The 17,203-nt window shown below is 40.1% G+C and overlaps 1 protein-coding gene across 16 annotated transcripts in view; it reads left to right on the top strand.

Annotated features, from left to right (window-relative positions):
- The window catches only part of MPDZ (multiple PDZ domain crumbs cell polarity complex component), a 100,964-nt gene that overhangs the window by 27,914 nt on the left and 55,847 nt on the right, over window positions 1–17,203 (top strand). For all 16 annotated transcript variants that reach the window (XM_081893624.1, XM_081893618.1, XM_081893613.1 and 13 more), the window contains 8 exons: window positions 600–720; window positions 1,552–1,640; window positions 2,526–2,721; window positions 6,742–6,831; window positions 11,115–11,201; window positions 13,538–13,680; window positions 14,181–14,327; window positions 16,848–17,036. In XM_081893624.1, coding sequence (XP_081749750.1) covers window positions 600–720; window positions 1,552–1,640; window positions 2,526–2,721; window positions 6,742–6,831; window positions 11,115–11,201; window positions 13,538–13,680; window positions 14,181–14,327; window positions 16,848–17,036 — 1,062 coding nt within the window. The remainder of the gene's footprint in view (window positions 1–599; window positions 721–1,551; window positions 1,641–2,525; window positions 2,722–6,741; window positions 6,832–11,114; window positions 11,202–13,537; window positions 13,681–14,180; window positions 14,328–16,847; window positions 17,037–17,203) is intronic.

Here is a 17,203-nt window from a genome sequence, read left to right as displayed (position 1 = left end):
AAGTTATCGTTTTATTTGCCTGAATCACATATTCTCTTGTTATTTCAATTTTAATATTTGTGTGCGTATCTTTTATTTTGAAACATTTCAGTAATAATAAAATTTACCCTGACCTTTAGTTTACTTCGCTTGCATGATAGTAATATCTGTGGAACTGAATCTTGAAGGACCTCAAAACTGCAAAACACTTCATGGAGCCCCAAACCGCAAATTTTTTTGTTTATTTATTTTCGTTATTTGCAAACATTTCTTCACGGATAACATTTTAAAAAATGTAAGGGAGGTGAACAGCATAAAATCAACAATAAAACAACATCAATAAAACAAGTGCAGAATACATCATAAATCTGTGAATCAGAATAGTACATCAGTATAGCTGGATTGAATTGTATAAATAGGTACTTTGAAGACAAGTAAAACTAACATTTTCAGCAGTTATTTTGGAGGGTTGCCATCTGTACAACTATAATTCCAGTTCCATGCTATCTATTTGCAATTTTTGCACCTGAATTGGTTTGGAAAATACGTACCAAAATTTTTGTCCCTCATGGGACATTCTTTCATTTGTTTTTTTGTTTGTTTGTTTTCTTTTTTCTAAGAGAGATGAAGAGACACAAGTTGAAAATGATGCTAATGGAAATATGTTTGATGTGGAACTCACAAAAAACATCCAAGGATTAGGAATAACTATTGCTGGTTACATTGGAGACAAAACCTCAGGTAATATTAAGACCAGATCTGTGGAGGGCTATAGCTTGGTGGCAGACGCCATGATTTGAACGCAAGAGGTCTTAGAGTTCAATCCCTGGTATCTCCAGGTATGGGTGGAAAGGACTTCTCACTGAAACCCTGGAGAGCTACTGACAATCATTATGGACAGGGCTCAGGCTATTTTAACCATTTTTTAGGCTCCTTAACGGTGGGCCAAGCAGGACTGCAAAAGCACCATCTTCAGGTACCACTAAAATACCAGTAGCTGAAGGGGAAGGTAGCCAGACCATTACAAGCATCCAAGGTGACCAGGGACCTCTCCACTGCTGGAGAGGGTTAGACACACTAAAGAGCAGCTTGCTTAACCACTCTCTAAAGCACCTCCCACTCTCCTTTAAATAGCTCACCTGGGCTACCAGCTGCTTCTTTGCTTGCTTGCCTGACGGTCTGTTGTTGCTCTGCAGTTGCATGACTGCCTGTTGGTGGCCGTGTGAACTGCAGCACGATGACAGCCTTACAATTTTATGTATATAGGAGGCTGTGCATGTTCAAAGAAGCCGGCATTTAACTGGGGCTGCCTCCTTGTATGCATCTATGCATTAAAATGTAAGCTTATATCCTGTAACGCATGGTACAACCCTTAGGGGAAAACATCTTCAATGAGACTTTGGACTTACATCATAGTACTAAGTTTAAGGGCTTGGGTGTTTTTTGGTATGGTAGAGAACAGTGAAATGTCTCTGTGCTGTGTCTTGGATTTTGAACTCGGGTCATAGGTGCTGATGTAGCAAAAGCTGAAAAGTATTTTTAATTGCATGAGGTTTTTTTCTTCAACCACAGAACCTTCTGGTATTTTTGTAAAGAGTATCACAAAAGGCAGTGCAGTTGAACACGATGGTAGAATCCACGTTGGAGACCAAATTATAGCAGTAAGTAATCATAGAGGAGTGATTTTATTGGATACTTGCTTTTATTACCCTCACTTTTATGATCCCCATCCCACCCCGTGGCACAGTTGACCAAAACGATTGATTTATTTAGAACCTTACATACCTTTTGTCTAACAGAAAATACACCTTATGCTAAACATTGAATAGCCAGCCATAGGACTGGGCCATCTCCTTGGTGTGGAGACATGTGTCCAGCAGAAGGCTGATTAGATTCAGTGTTTGAAGCTGCTATGAATAGACTGCATAAAAGAAACTGGAATGGATAATTCACACGGGCCTGTTTATAATAGCTCCATCATCAAATGCAGGTGTCTGTTCCAAAGACAGGTTTTTGCATGCCTGCTTTCATTGATCTGCAGTTGGAAACATGGTTATCAATGCAATCACATTAGCTGTACCCATACAGAGAGAAAACACAATTGCTCTGTTCTTCCAGTTTTTCTTGTATCAATCATTTGGTCATCCCAGCTGTCACTGATGACACAAATATATCAAAGTGCTGTAGTTGGTTATCATGTGAACACTTATAACACCATACTGTTACTCAGCAGTAGAAACCAAGAAGGAAAGTGACTATTTGGTGATGATGTTACAAAGCTACATAGACCCAGTCCTTTTCTTTCACAGTGGCTTTGTATAAATCTAAACACTGAAAGCTAAATGAATCTGAATGTGGTTTTCTGGGATGCTCATATTCGGAGACAACAAAGCAATAATAGATAAAAGTGGCTGGAGACCAAAATAAGACATGACATTTTGCAAGTGGCTAAGATGAGATTTGGCTCATTTTGAATTACACACTTCTTGCACGTTTATCTTCTTTATAGTGGCCTGCTGGAAATTAAAACACATTTAATCATTCAGGTGGATGGACGAAATCTTCAGGGTTTTACCAACCAGCAAGCAGTGGAGGTTCTGCGGCATACTGGCCAAACAGTTGGACTCACGTTGGTCAGAAGAGGCCTTAAGCAGGGAAATCACATTCAACCCCATGAGGACTTCAGTGGTGCTGTTGAAAAGGATTTAATTTTCCAAACGATGGATGTTGGCACAGGCAAAGGTAATTAAGAATGGCTTTGCTTCAAATGAGTTGGATTTTATTTCTCTTTCTACAGCTTATAAAACTGGGGAAAATGGGTTAAATTTGCCCTTAGAGTCTGCATTTCATTTTTTTAAAAAAATCATATAGGGCTTTCTCATGTAAGGGATTTGTGTTCTCATCCATAGCTTTTATAAAGCTTTCCTCCTGGAATTTCAGAGCTAAATAAAGTGTCAGCAGGAAGCTCCCTGTTTACGAGAGTCAGCAAAGATATGGATAGAGCAATGGGATATTGGAGATTATTCTTAGTGTTGAAGGAGAATATAGTGGTGTTTTTGTTATGTTAGATGGATGGATAGCACCACTGTCTATGATCTTGGAAAGTTGCCATCAGTCAAAATAGACCAAATGGATTGATTGGCCAACAATATAGGGAACTTGATAAGTTAAAACACTTTCTCCACTACTTCACAAGTAAAACAACTGTACTGTATATGTGACGAACAGCTGAGCTGGTGATGCAGTGCCTTAGAATTCAACCAGAGGGCTGCAGCCTCTCTCTGATTGGCTACTAAGACAGCCAACCAGAGAGGGGTGGAGCCAGCACTTTGGGAGGGCAGATAAAAGGAGCTATTTCAGAGAGAGTGCTAGGATAGGGAGATGGTTTAAGAGAGAGCAGGAGGAAGAGAGAAAGGAGAGACTTGAGAGTTGCTTCTGGTCTGTGTTAGGGCTGGACGATATCTGGTTTTTGACATCATGATATCTCACCAGTTAAACATTGTGATCTCCCACAATATTTATCATGATGTCTGAAAGAAGGATGGAGCTATGTAGAGGCACTGATTGGCTTCATGGTTTTTCCCACATTGTGGTTTTTGCATAAAACACACACATACACCATGATCCAATATATTGCCAGGTCAAAAATTATGAAACCTATATCACGATATGAACTTCAAACTGGTTTTGGACAATGTATTGATATATCACCCAGCCCTAGTCAGCGTGTCAGATCCATTCTGAGGAGAATATTTACCGTTATAGAAAGGAGTCTCTCAGTTTAGATAGAAAGTGGCTTGGGAGAGTATTCAGACAAGAGTTAACTGGAGGGCTGAGTTTGAAGAAGGAGAAGGAGAAGCTGTGAGGGTGATATACTTTGGTCTTGTTTCAGTCAGGAGGGGAGAGATATTCAATAAATATTTAAGAAGGACGTGGTGATCCCCTGGGTCTCTTATAATGCTAGAAGTATCTCAGGAGTATGATTGATAGAAGGTTGGGAATCTGACAGAAAGTACCACCTTGCTTAAGAACCAAAGTATTAAGCTGTAACACCTATGGTACAACGAAGTTAAGGAACTGAAGTGAAATAGCTGGAAATAAGCCAAGCAACTGAAGTTTAAAAGAAGCTGTGTGTTTGCTACCTTGTTAGAAGCCTGTAACATCCACTGGTTTTAGTATACCGGTAATTATTAAATAGTTGACTGTTTCCTGAAATAACTTTATTGCTTCACGAATAATTTGTTTTACCAACTTTGTTGCTGTTTGTTCAACTTCTGCCTGAGTCTCCAAGTATTGAAGTTTTACCTCCCACAAAAAACATAAGTAAACCCGTAGTGGTTATATAGGGTCTATGAAGCTCAATATGCTTCATCCTAGAAGGCTTAAAAATGCAGCAATGTGACATTGACAAGGTGTTGCATGGAAATATGTTGTTGGATTCTAATCAGACTTTCTGAGGCATTAAGACATCAGCGTTTCCAGGTCTTAAAAATCCTCTGGAGAAGCCTGTCTCCAAGTACCCTCCCTAGGAGAGGAACACTGCTTCTGCGAAGGAGAAGACCTTTTTTGTGGTGGTGCCCAGACTCTGGATATCTTCCTATTTTTTTTAGAGTGTAGATTTTTGAAATTGTGTTAATTATTGTGTTTGTAGATTTTCAGGTTTTTATTTTGTTATAATTATTGGTTTTGAATTGTATTTCCATGGTTTGTGTTTACCCACACTACTGTAAACTGCCCTGCAATCTTTTGGTGAAGGGTGCTTAAGAAATATCTGAAAACAAATAAGTAACTTTAATTTTGATAATATTGCCATAAAGTAAGAATTTCTTGTAGTGTGGTGACTTTTTCCTTCTGGCTTTAACTCCATGAGATAACTTCTGAGAGCTAATAAGCCCCGTACTGAGTTTCTGATAATTTCTGCAGTATGTTACATATCACCAGGTTCAGACAAAGCGTGTTCTCCTTCATGGAGAGCACGTGTTGCAGTGGGGGCTGACAGGACACTCCAAAGTTGTGGGGCGGGCTAATTGATCATTGGCCACTGTTGTGATTGTGCTTCCCTTGTTGGGAAGAAGTTAATGTTGCCATTTGTTGATTGACAGCCAGAAATGCTAAAACTCCCTGCACGAGGTGTAGAGCTTCCTCTTTTCGCCCCATGCTCGTCACCCCTCCCTATATTTAGAGTTGTTCACTTTGACCTTGCTGTGCCTGTCATGGGGTCATCTGCTCTTGGGGCAGGGGCCCGGTAGGAATTTTGTCCATCTGGCTAATTGGCTGGGGCCATTTGTTTCTTGCCTACTGTGTAGCAAATCGTCACAACTTGTAAGGTTGCGGTTAGGCATTGGTTTATGGTTTAGTTGGTTGAGGGGCATGGATTGGCTGTGCCTGCCCCTCTAATGCTGCTGTTGCAAGGGATTTCGTTAAAGGAATACAGGGGCTCACTATTGCTTTTGTCCACCCTGTCAAGGGGCTAGGGCCACGCAAGAGCCCCTGGTTGTATTTGGGGAGGGCTGAGGGCAGGTTCCCTGCTCCGTCGCTACCCCCAAGTGTATTCCCCTTTTCTGACTTTCGCAGGCATGCAGAATGTCAGTCTGTCCCCCATGGTGGGGGCAGATAGTCGCAACCAATGCCTAAGCAACCACTCACATTTTTGTATTGTAATAAAGCTGTGGCCAAAATTATGCCAAAAACCTTAAACAAAAATTTCTGTGTGATGTGTGAGTTATTGGGGTGGCCCTGGAGACCTTGACACGCAAATTAAGAAGACATATTCACCATAAAGCTGGGGTGAGAGAGATAAACTTACGGGTCATTTTTTCTTCATTAAGAATAAACCATTATTGATGGATAATGCAACTGCAAGATTTATAACTTTCAGTGAAACTAATAAAAATATTAAGAATGCAATCTTATACATGTCTTACAGATGTTTACTTAGAAGCAAGGCCTGTTTAGTTGAGAGAGATTTACTTCCTAGTTAGTGGGCACGGAATTGCTGCCCAGTGCACATATTAATGTGAGAAATTGGCCGTCAGAGGACTTATTTGAGTTACGTTTACTAGCAGCCTTTTAAATATTCTGATTGGGACTTGAACCTCTGTCTTTCAAAGCATGGTCAAGGCAATTGCAGGAAGGATTCTTCCCATTGTAGAATAAATAATGCACAGAAAAAACTTTTTCCACCTGTAACCTCCACTTACTCCCCTCTCTTTGGATGACATAGATTGAATATACAACAAGAAGAGTATTTGCCAACTTTATGTATCCACAGTATTTAACAGCAGTCTAGTGGTTAAAGAAACGGTGGAAGAACAGATTTATTGTTTCCAGTGATTTGGCAAACGTTTATAGGTAGAGTGATTATTAGAAACCTCGGAGTTCTGTGTTCTTTCCCCTTTGTCTGAAACAAAGGAATAAGAAAAAAAAGGCAGTAGTATGAATTAGTTTGATAGCATACATTTTTTTCTTCATGGCAGAAAGATTTAATGTTTAGATTATTGTGGGGAGTTGTTCTTCATGTATAAAACTCTACAGTGATAATGCAGTACATTATTATTTTTTTAAATAAAAAGCTACTTTCATTATTATACACCTCTAAAAACACAATTTCTTGTTTGAAAAACACACCCTATATTTGGTCCAGGAGGGAGCTCTTACATGAAGCTGGATAACAAAAAATGAAAGCAGGAGAACGTATTAATTGCACATCACAGAACAACGGGGTGCACAGAAGCTGCTCAGAATATTCTTCTTCTTTTCCAGAAAGCTGTGAAGGCGAGCAGGAGCCTCCATCGTTGTCATGCAGTACCAGTGTGATTCACACTGGAGAAGACGTTGGTCCAGAACAATCAGGTCCGAATTGAGAATTTACAATAAAATCCCCGCCCCCCCCCCATTGGAAACACACTGGCATGCATATCTCAGCTTTTGCCTTAATTTGTGTGTGTGTGTGTGTGTGTGTGTTTGCATCCTCTGCCTTAAAAATCTGTGAAAACCTCACTGGAAAGAACAACAGACAAAGTCTGGAGCTGTTTCTAGAATTTACCTTTATAACATGTTGTTGTTTTTTTAACTGAAATAAGCACCATACATAATATCCTTCAGAGGTTATGTTTCCATAGAACTTTTATTCACAGAAGCAAGTTTCCAAAACATTAATATGGGTCGGTGCTTTATCCTAACTTCTTCAATGTAATCTCCGCTTTTTCTATTTTTCTCTTTGGGAACTTTCTAACTTCCTATCTGTGATGGCCTAATCTCTGTGTTTAACATTGCTTTCTACAATAATAGCAAAAGCTGTTTTTATTTGCATTTTTTTCATTTCTGTATTTTCTAATAGTATTTGAGTTGAGTGGCTTCAGACACAGCCTTTCATGTTCTCTCTAAATATTTGTCTTCTAACACATGTTCTTTCTTGTCAGTGCTACATGACTAACGGTCTCTTAGAAAGTTTCACTAAAACATTCGTTCTGAGTCTCACAATTGGTTTTATAAATGCTATATGAAAATCTACGAAAGCATATATATATATATATATATATATATATATATATATATATATATATATATATATGCAGGTTTTGGTGTCCTCGGGTGTCTTCCCGTGTAAAAGTTGGGGTGTCTAGGCGACGTTTCGACGAGGTCTCACTCGTCATCTTCAGGCTGGTGCTTTCGGCTTCTTGTTACTGGAACAGAGCAGGATCTCAGTGTTTGAGTTCCTATAAATACTGTTGAGGGGGTGTGGTGTATAGCCTCCAATGTTCTGGGCAGAGAGGAAGTTCCCAGGCTAGTGTGCCTTTTCTTCTTTTGTTCCTTAATTACTTGAGGGATATCTTGAGTGATTTCTTGAGTGATATCCTGAGTACCACTTAGGTGGGTCATTAGGTGTGGATTAGTTGCTAAAGTCTTTGTGTCTTGACCTCTTGAACTTTGTGAAGAGTTTTTCTGAGAAGATGGCTGTACTGCACTTAGTTGTGCTCTGGCTTGGCTTCGTGTATAGGGGCGAGCTGTGGTTTTGTGGCCTGTGTCAGCCAGATCTGTGTAGGGATTGCAGGGGGGTGCAGCATCCGGGTGCAGCCACAAAACCACAGCTCGCCCCTATACACGAAGCCAAGCCAGAGCACAACTAAGTGCAGTACAGCCATCTTCTCAGAAAAACTCTTCACAAAGTTCAAGAGGTCAAGACACAAAGACTTTAGCAACTAATCCACACCTAATGACCCACCTAAGTGGTACTCAGGATATCACTCAAGAAATCACTCAAGATATCCCTCAAGTAATTAAGGAACAAAAGAAGAAAAGGCACACTAGCCTGGGAACTTCCTCTCTGCCCAGAACATTGGAGGCTATACACCACACCCCCTCAACAGTATTTATAGGAACTCAAACACTGAGATCCTGCTCTGTTCCAGTAACAAGAAGCCGAAAGCACCAGCCTGAAGATGACGAGTGAGACCTCGTCGAAACGTCGCCTAGACACCCCAACTTTTACACGGGAAGACACCCGAGGACACCAAAACCTGCATTCCTGTACCCGTGAAAATCTACGAAAGCATATATATATATATATATATATATATATGCTTTTTAAAAGCACCCTTGTTTTATACTAGCAACAGCTTTCTACACTTTCAACTCATAAGTCATTTTGAATGATGTAGCTTTTAAAACATGCAATCTGGAAAGTACACACAGACACGGACACAGACACACACACACACAATCTGGTGGCAAAATGCCCACTGATTTTTAATAGAGCCATTTTGTATCCCATGAAGTATTCACACATCTGTGGGTGGTCATGGGAGCATGTCTTTGCTTTAACATAGGTATGCACTATTTCTGATGTGGAAACTTGAATGTATAGCAGCCCACCAAAGGCTCTGCAGATCTCTTGGTTTTACTATCTGCTTTGGATTGCAGAAATGGGTGTGGGTGTTGCCATACATTTGGTTTCCTGCTATACACTATATACCAGGTAAACCATATTTTCGCGTGATAGGTTATAAGTTGTGTTAATAATTTCCATTATTAAATGATCACATTTGTGGAGATCATTTCATATTCATGTCATAGTTAAATATTGCAATGTTCGCACTTTTTCGTGGCACTGGCTGTGTACTGCGCATTCTCCTGTATTTCTTTAGCCTTGATGTAACCTTCATGTTGTATATAGTATTATGAATTCGTGAGCAGGATTTGAACTATGAGCAACAGAAGGAATGAGAAATTATCAAATTATTGTTATGGTATAAGAGACAGAAGTTAGGATGTGGCAAGGAGGAGAAATAAAAATCACCATGGGAAATGGGATGGGATATAAAAAAATAAAAATAAAAATCTATTTCTTATTGGAACGTTCATGTGAAATTCCTGGAAATCTAATAAAATATATCTTAAAAAAGAGTGAAAGAAACTTTCATGTTGTAGTACTACACTACAGCAGCATATTTCTTATTTTTTTCCATGGGCTAAATCTATTAGAAGTGCACATATGTTTATGAACTTGCATTCTTCCACTGCCCTCTAGGGACCATAATTCAATAGTAGCCTCTGAAACTTTTGAGTGCTAAAATCTCAAATCATTCGTGCATATCGAGAGAATGTTGGCTGTCTCTCTGCGTTTTATATTAGGACATTTCTGTTGTAAGCAGAAGGTTATTTATTTGCCTATAATCACTCAACAACAAGCCAATTTTAAGTATATTAATATCACCAAAGAAGTTTGTGAAATTGTATAACTATAACTTGTGTGCCAGCTATTGAATCTGGAACTGGTGTTGCTTTGGATCTTGTAAAACTGGTCACTTAACAGTATCTAGCAACATACCTGCTGTTACAGCATAAATGCTAAGTGGTAGTTGCATTTTAAAAAGAAAAACCAAGACCTTTTATTATGTTGTTTTGATAAAGAGTTTTTTGGGGGAAAACAAAACCTCGCTATATCAATGTTTTGTGCTGTATTTTTTAAAGATACCACTTCTTGTTTTGAACTGATAGAGAACATTACGGCCAGTGCTTTTTTTCTGAGGGGATGCAGGGGTATGCAAATCCCTAAACATTTTGTAGATCTAAGTTTGTAAAGTAAGTAAGTACTGTAATTTTTTTAATTATACCCCACCCTCCCCGGCCAAGACCAGGCTCAGGGCAGCTAACATCATATATCAAATACATTAAAACACAATCAAACAGTTAATTAAAATACAGCTTAAAAATAGAATCAGGATAAAATTAAATGATTGCCCATAAATTACAACCATAGGGACCGGGAGCCTCAAGTATTTATCATTTGGCCTCATTGAGGAGCAGTATTTCAATATGAGTAGGAAAAAGAGAGTACCCCTAAACATTTTTTTAAGAAAGGAAAAAAGCACTGATTACAGCCAGAAAAATCTCTTTATCTTATGGTTCTTAAAGTACAGGAATTTAATACGATGGCGAATGGGGGAAAATGGAGTATTTTAGACAACAGTTCTGCCAGATGAATACAGAAGCTGCACGCAATTTCTGCGTTCACAGAGAGGAGAAAGTGCACTAGAGGGCAGCCAGAGAGAAACCTAATTATTCAGAAAGCTAGACGAGCACAATTAGTATTCTTTGGAAGAGAGGAGATGAAAGAAGATCCTTGCAGTAATACAACTCTCATCTGAATAGCCAGGATAAGTGCTTAAAAGATTGATTGTCAAGGTGATGCAATTCCAAACTGAATAGCTAGGGTAAGTGCTAAAAAGGTACTTAGTTTAGTGTCCAATCTATAAACAAAGTGATACAAAAGTGCTCCCACAATAAACTGTTCGCCTTGCGACTTGCTAAGAGTTGCTACAGATGCAGTAAAGCGACGGCAACAGCAACAAAAGTTTCAGAGAGCTTTCGTACAACCTACTTTGATTTGAGGAAAAAATACATTGTGGGAGTTACATTGAAGTTTCCATTTCAAATTTTCATTTATTTTTTACATTAACAGGTTGTGTGCATTAATGACATTTTCTCTCTCTCCCCCCTTTTAAATAAACTGGCAGATAGATATGCACAACACGTTTTGTCACAGTTCATTTACTGTATATAAAAAATAAGGCTAAGAATAACACGCGGGATTTTTCTTCTTCTATAGTTAACTGCCAAACTACATCTTTTAGGTTTTCAGCCAAATTCCACCGATGAAGAAATATCATTGCAGAACAAATGGCAGTCATTTTTGGGAGCACATTATGAAGTGGTGGTAGGTAAACTTTTGCTTGCTGTTTATAGTGTGTGTGTGTGTGTGTGTGTGTGTGTGTGTGTGTGTGTGTGTGTGGAATGGGTGGAAGAGCTGTCCTTGCAAAATTCCAAAGGAAGTAAACATGTATTTGTCTTTCAGAATATTAAATCTCAAAAATAAGCATAAAATGCCATGTTATGTACGCTTTAGATGAGAAAATAAAATGTGTTCTGGGCAAAGAGCAGTTCATAAAGTGCTGTAGTCCTTAGGAAAACTTGGTACTTGACTGATTCATAAGTTCACGGTATGTTATATTATGCTGTAGGTACACCAAGCTATGCCAAGTACATAAATGGTTGTTGTTTGCCACAACTATACCATGCAAACATGAAGTGAGTACCTGAAGTGTGCCTTGAAAAATTTATATATAGTGAAATGAATTAGTGTCTGCTTTCATTCATTTTGAGATGGCCACTAAGCTACAGTGAAGTGAAGCAACCCTTATTTTCAGATCACTTTCAGATGCTATGCCCTTACAGTGGTACCTTGGTTTACGAATTTAATCCGTTCCGTAAGTCTGTTCTTAAACCAAAGCATGCTTTCCCATAGCAGCGGGGGACTCAATTTACAAATGGAACACACTCAACAGGAAGCAGAACATGTTCTTACTCCAAGGCAAAGTTCACAAACCAAAACACCCACTTCCGGGTTTGCAGCGTTCTTAATCCAAGTTGTTCATCAACTAAGTTGTTCTTAAACTAAGCTACCACTGCATTCCCATTGTTGTTGTTTTTTGCAAGAATGGTATGTGTACATGAAGTAGCTCTTACCTGCTCTGGAAGTAAGGGGAAAGGTAGGAGATGAAACCCAGTTATTTTTAGTTTACTAATTATTGTTATTTACATTATAGAATTAATTGACATGATTATAAATTATATATAAGTGAACTAAGAAACTCGGTAAAACATGAGTGATTTGCCATTTCATTTTGAAATTCAGGACAGCACTTTTTTGTGATCTGTTGCGCTGCTTTTTGCAGTGCGTCCAATCCTCATATGATTACAACTGACAACAGAGCATCATCCCAACTTTCTGGGCAGCATTTGCTTATTGATGTTATTACACACTGGACAGTGCTATAGCAAAAGTACTGTACCCATATTGCTCCTTTTGGGGAATTAAAGCATAGTGGCTTGTTAGTCAATCCACCCCCTTACGTCATATGGTGCTCATCATAACACAGCCTTCGAAGTAAAACCTTGCTCTACAAGCTTCTTTGCATGTAGTTATTATTTCAAATGAAGGGCTTTTCAAAGGACCACCTTTTCTCATGAGGTTCTGCTCACCCACTGGATCACTCTGGCATCACGGATATGGTTCACAAGGATGCAGAACAAAGCCATTTATGTTGTAGCACTCCCCTCACACAAAATCCAATTGTCTGATGGTTAAAATGGTGTTGTTTCCTGTTTTTGGACTGGTCTGATTTCCGCCCCCTCCCATGATTCTCTTACATTGGTTGATGATTCTCCGTTTTTTATTATGTGTTTGTCTCATGCTTAACTAGTCAGTTAAGCTATTTATTTTGCTGTTCATTCACGGCTGGTTGATGAGCAGGGGACGGTGTAGTACATTTCCTGTGCTCTGTATTGTCCAAAGGAGCGATACAGTTGCCTGAGCACACATGGCACTCTGGGGTGGCGGCGGTATTTTAAATATAATTCAGGGTCACAGTCAGAGCTACAGTTCTCAATCACTGACTAGCACAGCTGTTCCTCCACCTGGGATTTAGGAAGCCAGAGGGGATTATATTGCCAGGTGTGCATCCGGTCCATGCTTGACTTCTCCCAGAGGGTGACAGCAGCATGTACCGAATCTGGAATCCAGGGCTTTTTACGTTGCGTGGAAACACTTCCGTTTTAGAGCACTGTATTTTGCTACCCATTGTCCCTGTGGCACCCATGGAAGCTGACTTCTTGCGTAACGGGAGGTGCGATTCCTTTGATTATGGCATTTGTTTCATTTATTTGTGGCTTTCTCCGGCCGCCTTTCATCTCAGGGGCAGCTGTAGCTCACCAGCATCTGTTCCCCTTTGCAAAGGAGAATGGGACGTTACGGCTGGCTGCCCCCTTTCAGCTTACATTGCGATTCCATCTTGTCTTGATGTGAGAAATCAATGGGCATGGATGATGTCTGAAAGAAGTGAGCTTGTAGCTTAGAAAGTAGAGCATCTGTGGCAGAATGTTAGGGTTGCTGCTTTTAAATCTACTGTCCCTTTTGTCTGTGGGTCTGAGTGCAATTTTGAGAACAACTAATCCTCCAGTGTTCTGAAGAGCCATTGTGTTCCTTCTTTCTAGGTAGCTCACGTGAACAAGTTTAGTGAAAGCAGTGGCCTGGGGATCAGCTTAGAAGCTACAGTGGGACATCATTTCATCCGATCTGTTTTGCCAGAAGGGCCAGTTGGACGATGCGGCAAGCTGTTTAGTGGAGATGAATTACTAGAAGTATGAAATAATTTCTGTTTTACTTCCGATCCTTCCTTAAAGGCGATTCTGCTGAGGATTTCCAGTATTCATAGATACTAACATACTTTACCATATGAAATTCCTGCATGAAAATTGTATGGATAAATCCTGCATTGGCTAATTGTATGCATCAATTTGTAATGGTGCACAATACACTGTAATTGTGTTTTGCAGTGTAAACCCACCTCATATGAGTGGAAGTTTTGCAGATCTGCACTCTTGAGCAAGCCCTGCCTCATTCAGCAGCATTTTGAGGATGAAAAGTTCCCAAAGGATTGTTGATAATAGTAAAAACGGATGTGGCTTTCAGAAACCCTTTCCAGCTGACATTTGAATTTGTGTTACCTGCTTTCTGCATTGTGCCTGCAATTCTTGCAGGGCATTGTGTTTTGTGTCATTCTGGTGCACTGTGCATCTTACAAATTTCATTTTAAATATATATATATATTTCTGTATAATATTTTGTCTTCTGTCGGCAGGTAAATGGAATATCTTTGCTTGGAGAAAATCACAAGGATGTAGTAAATATTTTAAAAGACCTGCCCATCAAAGTAACAATGGTGTGTTGCCGTGCAGCTCCACCTATTAGTCAGTTGTTAATGGATGAATCTCAGATGATGGAACAGGTAAATCAAAGCAAAGGCGTGGGTCTTGTATGTGTAGGATGCTGTGAAGAAAGTGTGTGATCACTTGACTCTAAGCAAAGCTGTTTCAGCCTCTCTTACCCCTGTGGCAAATGGAGACAACCAGAAAATCTTTACAGGCACTCTTTCTCTCTCTCCCTCCTCCGATTATACCTTGTTTAAGGTTCCACTCTGTGCTCATTCTGAAATAGAGAGCTTTATTTCAGGATTGCCAATGTTTCTGGGCCTCTGGGCACACTTGGGATGTTGAGGAAGTGCCAGTCACAAAATGGTTGCTGTGGGGTATGTGGCATAAAACAAAATGGCCGCCGTATTGAAAAAGAGCAGAAAAAAGGGACAGGACACAAAATGATGTGAGCATTCCCTCCCTGCCCCAACCCCAACCCTCCTCCCAAAAAAAAAATCAGTGGGGGGAAAAGACACATCAGTCACTACCACATTCACTCACGGAAAAAAGCCCTTTGTTCTTCTCTATTCTGATCAGAAGGAAAGGTGGATGTCCAAATCTGGCATCCAAAGACATGTCAGCATATTTAAGGGGCCTATTGAATTAGTGTAAAAAAATCGAATAGGAAGAGCAAAGATGCATTGTGCATTGCAGATTTTTGAGAGGACCCTTGCAGAAACCTTTTGTGGGTGCCACAGCAGGTATTGGTGGGTGCACACAGGCACCAATTTGGCAACTCTCACATAACTATATAGTGGGACCTTAGCAGTCCTTCTTCTTGGCTGAGTGAATGTGGGATCTTGTTGTAAGGACATACAACAATAGGCCTTGCATGCAAGTTAATGCAGGCTTGACACTTCCTTGCCAGCACATACATTCACTTGAATGAACAACAGAACAGTTTTATCCCACTACAGTGGTACCTCGGGTTACATACACTTCAGGTTACATAAGTTTCAGGTTACAGACTCTGCTAACCCAGAAATAGTGCTTCAGGTTAAGAACTTTGCTTCAGGATGAGAACAGAAATCATGCTCCGGCGGCGCAGTGGCAGCGGGAGGCCCCATTAGCTAAAGAGGTGCTTCAGGTTAAGAACAGTTTCAGGTTAAGAACGGACCTCCGGAACGAATTAAGTACTTAACCCGAGGTACCACTGTACAGAGATGCTCAATTTGTGTGAGCAGTCTGTTTTACTGATAAAGCACCACAGTTGAGACTTGAAAAATTTCGCTTCTCCGACTTCAACAAAATATTCATTTCTTATCAGATAACACCAATGGTGGCAGCTAATAAGATGAGGCAGGACAATCGAGACGGAGGGGAAGCCCACATCTATACCAATGGGTGGCTGTTGGAAGCAGCTGAGTCAGGAGCAGGGCACACAACACCATGTAAAGCATTTGGGGCACTTCCTCCCCTGGCTGCCTTCAACACATGCCCTTTTGGCTCGCCTTTCAGTGGTGGAGAGCCACTAGCCATTTACTTCTTAACACTTTCCATTCTGCCTTTCATCGCTATTCAGAGGAGGGATAGTTGGTATATGAAGGCAGACCTGATGTAGAAGGAAAATTCAATAGAAAAGTTTGGATGAATGAAATATATAATATATACATATATGGTACAGCTGATCCAATCCAGTGACTGGAATGTTAGATAATATTTCCACCTACAAAGCCTGGTTTAAATACCTACTTTAGATTCTCAAAGTGGCTTTGGCCGTATTAGTGTGGTTACCTCAGAGGAAAAGTAAGAAATGTCTCCTCCCACAAAGCCATAAAATCGTTTTAGTTCTTTATCCGGGGGGGGGGGGGACAAGATGTTGGCATTCAAGAAATGCAAGTCCAAAGTCCTTTAGACACACAGAACTAGTTGCATAGTTGTTTATAACAATGAAGCAATTACCTCATAGGGTTTTTGTGAAGGGGGCAGGCTAGAGGTAGCTTGTCAAGCAAAAGTGCTGTGTAAACAACTCATTATTAAGAATATAGGAAGGTTGGTTAGAGCTGCAGAGCAGTGTGGACACAAATATATAGTTAGAAGCAAAATTAAAATGCAGGGGCTATTCCCTATGTGGCCTTAGAGTGGCTTCAGATGTTTTGAATGTGGAGAGAATAGAGTAGCGGTTCTCAACCTGTGGGTCCCCAGATGTTGTTGAACTACAACTCCCATCATCCCTGAACTCTGGCCTTGCTAGCTGGGGTGATGGGAGTTGTAGTTCAACAACATCTGGGGACCCAAGGTTGAGAAAGGCTGGAATAGAGAGTTCAAATGACTTCCCTGTTCTCTGTATGTTTGTACCATCTGAAGTGGATCTTGCACTTGTCTCTCAGCCTGTCCCCACCATCTAAGCTTCTGCATTTGACGACTTCAGATGTTATAAAGATGCATGGGGAATAAGAAAAGTAAGTCAGTCATGCTTGCCATTCTCCCATCTCTCAATGTCCAGAGTTCCTTTTAGTCTCTTGTTATATGTGTATCTACTTGGAATCGAGTTTCAGTAAAAAATGTAGGATTTTCAGTTTTATTTATGGAAGTGAATCTCTTTCATTTTGCAGTCTGTTCTTGATCTTGATGGACTCCTTGGCTCTTCAGAGACAGAGGATGCTAACTTGGACATGGATAATATGGGCCAGAGTGCAGATGAGGTTCAAGGATCTCCTTTGGCAATGTGGGAGACAAACATACAGCAAATTGAGCTAGAGAAAGGGAGCATGGGACTTGGATTTAGCATATTAGATTACCAGGTAATGTCCAAACTGCTTATTTTGCAGAATGGGAGTACTTACTGAGGGGAATTCTGTCCCTTTAAGCAATGTAATGTCAATTACCAGGCCTTTCCAAATGCTACTGTCAAACATGCTACATTAAGTAAACAAATCTGTCAAACTAATTCTATGGAGCATCATTCATT

Source organism: Podarcis melisellensis (genome assembly GCF_964234715.1).
Source record: "Podarcis melisellensis genome assembly, chromosome: 17".
Classification (NCBI taxonomy): Eukaryota; Metazoa; Chordata; class Lepidosauria; order Squamata; family Lacertidae; genus Podarcis; species Podarcis melisellensis.
This window is presented reverse-complemented; position numbering and strand designations above follow the sequence as displayed.